At 40.7% G+C, this 10,207-nt stretch overlaps 1 protein-coding gene across 1 annotated transcript; it reads left to right on the forward strand.

Annotated features, from left to right (window-relative positions):
- Positions 1-610: 610 nt before the first annotated feature.
- GJA1 (gap junction protein alpha 1) lies at positions 611-9,807 on the forward strand. Its single transcript, XM_074896215.1, has 2 exons — positions 611-823; positions 6,741-9,807. Exon 2 carries the CDS (start codon positions 6,757-6,759, stop codon positions 7,900-7,902), a length of 1,146 nt encoding a protein of 381 aa, XP_074752316.1. The 5' UTR covers positions 611-823; positions 6,741-6,756; the 3' UTR covers positions 7,903-9,807.
- The last annotated feature ends 400 nt before the right edge of the window (positions 9,808-10,207 follow it).

The following is a 10,207-nucleotide window of genomic DNA, read 5'->3' on the forward strand; positions in this document are numbered from 1 at the left end:
CACACACAAATAATAATAAAAAAATGTGTGATGGGTATCTCCTGTAGAAACAAACATGCTGCTCCTGGTGTGTACTTTCATGTATGCACGTAAAGGAAATAGACCCAAGTAAACAGTGTTCACAACAAAAAGTAGAGAGGGCTTGAGAGAGCTTCCTCTCCTGAATGGTGGCAAGGAGGGAATGGAGACAGCAGCTCTGCGGTCCAGCCCCAGCATCCAGGAGGTTCACGCTGGTTACCCATTAATCCCTTTCATGGATTTTTCCCTTTCCCTGCAGTGAAACTCCTGGTGCACACCAGAGAGCGAAGTTGTTTCATCTGTCCTGGGCAAGCCCAGATCTGGATAAACTGCCACCCAGGTGCCCTCAGTGACCGAGGGTGGGGGGTGGCTGGCTGGCTGGCTGCTGACTGCCCTTCTATTTGTTTTGCTACATCAGCAAGAGTGGACTTTCATGCCTTCGCTCCCTCCTTTTCCCCGGGCTGGTTTTTGCTGTGCCTTCAGTTCTGTCCCTCCTCCCCCACCTTCCTCCTCTCCATTTGCAGAGCGCCCCTCCTCCTGAACTGCTACCCCTCCTTTTCCCCTCCTCTTTCACAGTCAGAGGCTTGAAAACTTGTTAAAAGCTCTCCCAGTGTTCCAAGTTAGAAAAAACTTTTACGAGGTATCAGCACTTTTCTTTCATTAGTGGAGAAGGATGAAAAATACAAAACAGCAGTAGACTTTTAAAGTTTAAATAGACAGGTCTGAGTGCCTGAACGTGCTCTTCCATTTTACTTTAACCCTCCAGAGAAGTATTCTGATCCAGTTTCACTGCTGATCAGCAAGGGTAAGTTGAAAATTTTCCTTTTTCATCTTTTTGTGTATCACTTCTCCTGAAAACACTTTTTTTTTTTTTTCACCCGAAGAATTTTGTGTTACAGCGCTGACAGTTGAACTTGTTTAAAAAGATACCTGTATAAAAGCGTAAGTTCTTTTAAAGTGCTAAGTTCAAACTTGTAGGAATTCTTTGCTTTCTTTTGTGATATTTCTATACGTTCCTTCAAATATTACACAACTTTTAACCTTGTTCCGCTGAAGGAAAAACTGCGGTGAAGTTGTAAGTGCAGGGCTGAGTTGCAGACTTGTTGCTAGTGTTTGGGTGAAATCGCTCCTCTCTACTTGTCTCAGACTAAATGAGCTCCTTTAAAGAAAAAAACGAGGTGCGCTTCAGTCTCCTCTGTTGTACCGAAATTGCATCAGAAGTTTGTAACAGGGAAACCTTGTCCTGAGTGCGTCCCGATTCTGCCCCACACTTTTTTTGCTTTCCTGTGGGAATCCTGATTGATGCCTAATGGTTTGTGCAGAGCAAGGTTCTTAATTAGGTGCTTTGTTAAATGCTGCAGCTGCTAAAGTGGTGACTTACACGTGGTCTTCCTGATAAGTTTTCCCCTTTTCTTTTAAAATAGATGTGATAAAATCCAGACGTGGGTTATGGATTTTTAACCTGGTTTGTGTATAGTTACTCTGTTTTAGCAACCTCGGTGAGGGATTTTAGGGAAGGAATGTGAGATACCATGAAATGCCTTACCACGTTGGCGATGTCTGTGAAAGTCTTGGGTAGATACAAATGAAAGTTGTCTGGGAAGAACTGTGCAAAAAGATCCGCAATATGTGTCATATTCCAGTATGACACATTCCCTTTATATTACTTTGAAGACTTAATACCAAAATGCAGAGGAAAAAAAAAATGCTTGAGCAGCATCTCTTGGAGAGCTAAAAAGCTTTTTACTTTGCAAGACTTGGAGTGATTCCTTACAGCAATTGTTACTTGCTGCTTGCCAGTAGTTAAAGAGCAACACGAGGAGGCAGGAAAAAGAGCCTTCAGCTGAAAGACCAAGCAAGAGTCTATCTTATCGAGTAACACGTTCTCCTCTTAAACCAGAATATTGTGTGCTTATGTGTGTCCTCGCATTTTGCCTTGAGATAACCAGTGAGCCTCCTGAGTGACGTATTTCGTCTGAGGAATTCCTTTTGATTTTTGATGTGAGATTTCTGATGAAAAACCCTGATAATGGGGGCAAAAATGGGCTACAGACACCTTGTGCTTCACTTCTGTGTGTGTGCGCACACGGGGAGCAAGCTGGAGGACTTGCGTGAAGCTTTCATCCTGCCATTTTTAACATCTGGACAGCACACTACACTGCAGAATTTATGCCTCTAGTCTTTGGGATGTTTACTGAAGTGTTTCCTTCAAAAACTTCAAAGCCAAACACTGGCACTGACCCATGATACCTAACAAGCATACAAATGGGAGAGGGGTGAGCAGCAGGCTGAGTTCAGACGAGGGAAGAGAGGGACACAAGGGATTTGGTTTGGACTTAAATCTGAATGCTTATACACTCAGCAGCGCAAACAGATTCAACACTGAAGTTATCTCAGCTCTCATATTATGCAAGCCTGAGAGATTAAATTTATTTGATTCTGAAATGAACATCAGTTTGGGCCAAGGATTCCTGTGGGCGTGAGGAGAAGGGTTAGATGACATTGAGCAATGTATCTGTTTCATCAGGTATGTTGCTCTTTCCCCCAGTCTCTGGTATCTTCTCCCCATGTTACCCACTGAATTTATCTTTCATGGAGACACCTGGTCTGTTTATGCCACACGTATGTTTTAGAAATCCAGATTTCAAAATCTGCAAGCAGAAGCATCAGAGGGCCCGAGGACCCCAGAGGGAATTCAGCATTTCTTCTCTTAATGCCAAAGTGACTCAGGAGAGGGATGAATCTGGGCAGTAACACAGAGGGTAGACCTGACTTGTACAACGAGAAAATGTCTAAGAAAGTGCTTACAGTTGCTTCGTTTGCAACTATGCTTTAGAATTAAATTGGGTGGAGAGGGTGCAACACAAGGAGAGGCAAAGGCTATGGGGTAGATTCTCTAGCAGCTGACCACCAGCAATACTAGCAGTTGTGACACTTTAAATTCTAGTTACTGCAACCATTTAGGTCCAGTGGATGAAATGAACTGAAGATAGTCTGCAGAGGTACAAATGAACAGCACCTTCCCAGGGAAATGTCTGGGAGACATTTGATTTTTGTCAGATTTGGAAAACTATCCTTCTCTATTCCAACCCATCCAAACCCCGTCAGTTGTACACCTCAGCTGTTTTCTCTGCAATGCTGGTTGCTTTTGGGAAATAGTCGATTGATGCTCAAAATCCAGAATCTTCTCTTGTTTCCTATTTATGCGTGTGTGAGCACAGTGAAAGTAGGAGAGGTAGGAAAACCAAAGCTTTGGCCTGTTTCCCAACTGCTTCAGCTGCAAAATCCCATTTTAGATTCCACTCTAACCCTTACTGCTCTTCTGTCCACTACCATATGTAACATTGTACTCAGACCTGGGCATGTTACCACAGCACTGAGTTTGCATTATTCTTCCTGGAAAATATGAACCAGATGACACGATGAATGCTGTCCATAAAAAACAGTTCTAGAATTTCTTAATTGTGGCTTACAAATCAAATTTCTTATATGTGGTCATCCAAAATGCATGCAGATGAATGCTGTCATATCTCCTGCTGCTCTATGGCTTTTTTTCCTGTCTTTACCCACACACAGTAGGACCTGGAAGAAATCCCATCTTTGAAAGAGTTTACTAGGCCAGCCTTAGTCTGTTTCAGAAAAAGGTTATAACCCTGTAAAGTAATAATCGGTAGGAATTTATGAAACACATGCACTCATCATCAGCCATATTCTTAAATTTCTGAAGTACCGAAATTGTGCAAATCGATCAGGTTATCCACCTCTGTCATTCAGTGGACTCAGTTAAGGGGTTTGGAAGTATTAAAAAGTGTTAAGAGTCCAGAATGCTGAAGAAGTGTTTTTAAAGGTTATCTACCATCTATTCCACACTATTTACAAAGCTAGGATACTTAAATAAGTGTTTGATACAAAACCTCTTTTTATATGTACTAAACAGATATTGTAAACGTTAATTAAAACGGTCTTTCAGTGTCCTGAAAGTAAACAAGTTAGATCCAATGAATGAATTTTTTTCTACAAGAAAGCAAAGTACTGTGTTTCATAAAGCAGTAGAATCCACTTAAGCAAAGGAATGATATATTTGTGCCACCACAAGGTTATCTGATTAACAGTACAATGTTTTGAATTGACGTGGGGGTTTTTATCACTGGCAAAGGCTAGCGTGTAACTGATCTCTTTAAAAAAAGTTGCTTTTCAAAACTATGTATGAGTAATTCAAGCATGGAATGTTTCCTCCTGGAGTTTATATTGCCAGAGGACAAATGAAATTTAGCAATTTTGCATGCTGAAGCAAATTAAAAAAAATAGGTAGTAAATTCTCAAAATATTGCAGGTGTGGGATTAAGTAGGTCAAAACTGAAGTAAATCACGCTGCATTAATGGACCAGAGTGGAGTGTAATTAAAAAACAAACAGCACGTAACTGCCTAGAAATAACATGTCTCTGTTTTCTTAATCAAACTTTCAATCTGAAATAACATTTAGACGGTAAAAAAATACATGGAGTCTGAGGAAAGTCTGTTAAAGCGGTAGTTTCAAATCATCGGAAAACTGACTAATTGGATCAAGAAGCTGTTACTTGAAAAAGGCTCCTTCTGTCCACTTCCACTTCTAGGACATGGAGCAAACAGCTTGCTTTTAAAACAAACTTCACGTGTTGTATAGTTACAGTCTGTTCTCTGTTTAACAATCCCAGCTTGAGGAGGAACGTGGTCACATTTCATTCCAGACTTTCCAGAGACCTCCGCGCTCGTGTGCCTCACTCCTGCTCTGCCACCCCCAGCCCATAAACACACACTAGCCTTTCCCGGGAAGGACTACAGCTGGGGACGGCTGAAGGGATGTGTCAGAGACAAACATGCTGTGTAGTCCTCCCAGCGGAGGCTCCCAGATTTAAAAGTGTGAAGCAGGTCTGATCCTTTGATGGGGCTTCATTCATAGGAAGGACTAATTACATGAGGAAGGGTCTGCGCGCTGCAGTAGGTAAACTTCAGAGCGAGCTGACTAAGCGGGCTGAGGAAATGGCCCTGGGGTATTTTTCGGGGTTCAAAGATAATTGACATCTTGGAGCTATCAGAGCGAGTACTTTAAACACTTGTCTCCCATGACTCTCTCAGACTCTTTCCGATGGCAGGAACGGTGTGTTTTTATTTGGCATCTATTGTTATGATTGAGCTTGCCAGATTTACAGTCTTGTGTTTCCAGTGACTCACTGCTTCTTGAAAGAAAATCTCCTTGGTGCTAATATTTCCTATTTTATGAATTACCCAAAAAGGGCTTTTTCTATAAATGACCTTTGCTAGGGAATATATCCATGATGCAATGGGGAGGAAATAATTTGGACATTATCAGAACTGTTAATACCAGGAACGGATTACTCAGCATGTACATAACAAATATCTGTACCTGGCAGCATCTACTTTAAAGGGGAAACTGTGATTATTTTTCCTTTTAAATGCCCGATTTCACATGCTTGTTCATGTGGATCAAGTTAAGTTTTTATGCAGATAAAATTTCTGCTCTCCAGTTGATAAAAATCCCGTAGTAAACTTTGGTTTTCCTAGGAATCTAGAACATCAAGTAAACCATTTAGTTTCTTTTATGTCAATCCTGTGTATTTCCAGATATCCGTGAGAAGCTGCCTATGCCCCGCTTTAAAATTCAAGTCGAGAGGGACAATTTAAACTTGGAATGCAAACTGCCCACCAGGAGTTGCCTTGAAAACAGAAAGAGCTCATTTACCTTTTTTTTTTTTCTAAATCTTTTTTCTTTTCAAAACAAAGTGAAGGAATTTAAATACAAAAAGATGCAAATACAAAGCTGAAACTACAATAAATCAAGCCACAGATAAACAGGAAACTAGTTCCTCCAATGTGGTAACATGAGCCTAGTTGTGCTTCATGTTTTTACTATTTTTGGTTCCTTCATAAAACTATAGGTAAAGAATACTAACTTTGATCTTTGTGCTGCAAATACTAATGTATATACTTTATTTAGATAGCAAGTTTTTTCTGAAGTTGAGTATAGTATAAACTTGGTAACATTAGGAACTATCCTGTTAATTGTATTACACATAATGTAGTGATATGCAAGCACTCAGTTTAATATTGCTGCACGAAAAATAGCACATATTTTGCACTGATAAAATTTTAGGTATTCAACCCTAACATTAACTTGGCATATAACCTTCTGTCTTTAGGTTATACTATGGTTTGCTTTCTTACTCTCTTAAAGAGTGAACATAAAAATTACTGTGAATGGACCGCACTGAAAGAGAGAAATGTTTCACGTACTCCTAGCATATTCAGGCAGTGCCACTACGTTCTTCCACACCCTGCTTCAGCAGTGTGTCACAGCAGTTTTGTACGTGAGGAAGGTGTAGATCATTGAACTGAGGCTGCCACCAATGAAGCTGAGCCAACCACAATGGCAGCTGTGGGTTGTCATGGACTTCTTGAAAACTGGAGTGAAATTAGAAACCTCATTTTTTCATTGTGCTCTGAGACATGATATGTTACTTTCTCTTTTCAGTTCCCCTGACTTCCTAATCCACCTGCAGACTAATTAAAACTCTGGTTTCTCTTCAGATCATGTAAAACACACGAATTAAAACAAAGCTGACATCACTGCTTTATTAGCATTGATCTGTAATTCACTGTATGAAAGATATTAAAGCTCTGTCTTAACCATCACTCTCTCTTTTTCCCTTGTGTCGTTCTTTAGCCACCATCCTGTGAAGATGGGTGATTGGAGTGCCTTGGGAAAACTTCTTGACAAGGTTCAAGCCTATTCAACTGCAGGAGGGAAAGTATGGCTGTCTGTCCTCTTTATTTTCCGAATCTTGCTATTGGGGACAGCAGTTGAATCTGCTTGGGGAGATGAACAGTCTGCTTTTCGGTGCAACACTCAACAGCCTGGTTGTGAGAATGTCTGCTATGACAAGTCCTTCCCCATCTCCCACGTACGCTTCTGGGTTCTGCAGATCATATTCGTGTCTGTACCTACCCTTTTGTACCTGGCACACGTGTTCTACGTAATGAGGAAAGAAGAGAAGCTGAACAAAAGAGAAGAAGAGCTCAAGGTGGTCCAAAACGATGGTGTGAATGTGGATATGCACCTCAAGCAAATAGAAATTAAGAAATTCAAGTACGGGATTGAAGAGCATGGCAAAGTGAAGATGCGTGGGGGGCTGCTCCGTACTTACATCATCAGCATCCTGTTTAAGTCTGTCTTCGAAGTGGCTTTCTTGCTGATACAGTGGTACATTTATGGGTTTAGCCTGAATGCCATCTACACCTGTGAGCGAGATCCATGCCCGCACAGAGTGGACTGTTTCCTCTCCCGTCCAACTGAGAAAACCATCTTCATCCTCTTCATGCTGGTCGTGTCCTTGGTGTCTCTGGCCTTGAATATCATCGAGCTTTTCTATGTCTTCTTCAAGGGTGTCAAGGATCGTGTCAAAGGGAAAACCGACCCTTACTCCCACAGCGGTGCCATGAGCCCTTCCAAGGACTGTGGCTCCCCCAAATACGCTTATTACAATGGCTGCTCCTCACCGACCGCCCCCTTGTCTCCCATGTCTCCACCGGGTTACAAGCTCGTTACCGGAGACAGGAACAATTCTTCCTGCCGTAACTACAATAAGCAAGCCAGTGAGCAAAACTGGGCCAACTACAGCGCAGAGCAGAACAGAATGGGGCAGGCTGGCAGCACCATCTCCAACTCACATGCCCAGCCCTTCGACTTCTCCGATGAGCACCAGAATACTAAAAAACTGGCGTCAGGACACGAGCTGCAGCCCCTCACCATTGTGGACCAGAGGCCGCCCAGCCGAGCCAGCAGCCGAGCCAGCAGCAGGCCTCGACCTGACGACCTGGAGATCTAAGCTTCTAGCTGCAGTACTTGCTCGACTATGAAACGACGTGCATCAGAAGATGCAGTCAGTGCTGATCTTGTTCCAGTGGAGGTGGTACTTAACAGTCTCAAGCAGGAGATTTTAAGAATCATAAAAACAAACAAGCAAACAAACTTTTAAAATACTTGCTGTTTTGGGGAGGGATGTGGGGCTGGTGTGGGGTGGTACAGTACACATTGGTATTTAATGTAGCTGGTTTAAAGAGTTTAAATACTTAAAAAAAAAAAAAAAAAAAGAAAAAAGGTAGTCAGTACTAAGGTAGGGGGTTGTTTTTCTAGAAAGGCTGTAAATATCTGAGTGTATGTGTATGTGTGTACTATCATGTTTGTTTCAAAAGAATCTTCTGTAATACTAAAACCCAATAATAACTCACATTTGTCAGGGTGAAGTGCTGCCTGAAGATGAAAACATTTTTCCTATTCAACAAGCAGAAAAAGTCCAGGATTGCCTCTGATCATTTCCCTGTCAAGAACATTCCATTCTTAGAAAGTGCACTTTGAAGGTAAACTTTCCCATGTGGTCCTCCAGGTTGTCAAAAGGCTCCTGTGAGGACAATCTACAACCTTTGAATCATTCAACTCAAATTTCAGACATGGCCCACCAAGAAATACTTTGGTCACCTGCTTTTCCAGCCTGTCATGCAGGTAGATTTTGTGATGTGCGTAAATGGAATGGCTCCACACTTGTAGAACCAGCAACCACGCTTTCTTGCCCACAGCGATGTTCGTGTCCTGCTGCTCACATACAATCTAATTAGCATCATATAAAACCCAGTTTGCTGCCACTTGCAGATTTAAGCCTTAAGACAGGCAAGCAACTGCGTTTAGTGAATTTTATCACACCTTTATGTATATTAAAGGTGTACATATGTGTGTGGATGTGAAGGTAAAAGTATACACAAAACACCCTCAGAAGCATGCATTGAGAAATAAACGCACACAGATTACTTGCAGTTGACACTTCCTTATGCATATTGTGAAGATGTGGGCCACTATGGTGTTTACATTCTCTGATTCCTTCAATGCAAGTGAAGCACATGTCATTATATTTTTTTAATTCTATAGAATATTTCCATGGATCCTAAATGGATGCTTTTTTAAAAATAAAAATTAAAATGGGCCTAATCCTGGATGTCTTGCTCTGGAAAATCTCTCTTTGAAGTCAGTGGGAGTTTTGCCTGAACAAAAGCTACAGGATCAAGCCCAAGATGTAGCGAATCATGTTCTTGCTGGCATGAATGATTTTCTTTTGTAGAAGTTAGGGGTGGAAAAGACCCATTAGGTCATCTAGCCAATCTATCTCCCCGATAGGTAATAATGATGCTTGAATGATAGAAGATGTAGTACTGTAAGCGAGCTTTAGTCTTTTATGTGAGAAACTTAGAAGAAATGCTTTGTGCTGGATTAATAATAAAATATGCCTACATGACTTTTGCAGTAACTGGTATTTTTCTTGTTCTAAGTATTCACATTTACTGAACTGTAGTGTTCACTCCGAGTTTGACAGTTAGGTCCTTCTAGATGGTTCTAGCAACTTTAGTGTTTACACGTAGATTTTTGTTTGAATTGCAAGTGAAGTTGAAAGGATTTTTAAAGAGTACAATTCTAGCTAATTTATTTGAAATATATGCTAAAGAAATCTACCAGTTTCTTCAAATGCATAGCCTCTTAGCTGAACACAGATTGACCAAGGAGATACATAGCTTGGTTTCATTTTGCAGCAACACAGATAAGTTGTTTCATTTAATACATTATATTAATTTGCTTGACATTCCATGTTAAACTACTGTTGTGTTCAACTTCATTGCATGTATGCAACCATAGTCCGTCGGATCATGTTGTCTGGAGAACATTAGTCAATAAAGTTTTAATTTAGTATAAATATATTTTCTAAATGCCTTTTACTTGTTTATATGTCCATATATCTTTTGTTTCAGTCATATAATCCAAACTTCTTCCTTCCCTCTTCATTTTTCCCCAGTCACTCTGCGTTTCAGCAGTATTCTTGATTTAATCCATCTGGATTTACTTTGAACTGAAATTTCACAGGACCAGATTCAGATACCCTCACAACACTGGAAAAACAAGCATTATTCATGCCACTCCTGGAACAAAGTCATACCCAGCATGAACTACTGTAATTCAAATCTTGCCATAAGCCTCAGAAAATATATAACTATTTGCAAACTAATTTAAAAAAAATAGTACTAAGATGCTATCATGTAATTTTTCAAGCAATTTTTACATACAATCTAGATTCAACATTATAAAACCAT

Source organism: Athene noctua, chromosome 1, assembly GCF_965140245.1.
Source record: "Athene noctua chromosome 1, bAthNoc1.hap1.1, whole genome shotgun sequence".
Classification (NCBI taxonomy): domain Eukaryota; kingdom Metazoa; phylum Chordata; class Aves; order Strigiformes; family Strigidae; genus Athene; species Athene noctua.

What these genes read in the sequence shown, in the direction of transcription:
- GJA1 (XM_074896215.1), top strand. Translation starts at nt 6,757, where the DNA reads ATGGGTGATTGGAGTGCCTTGGGAAAACTTCTTGACAAGGTTCAAGCC.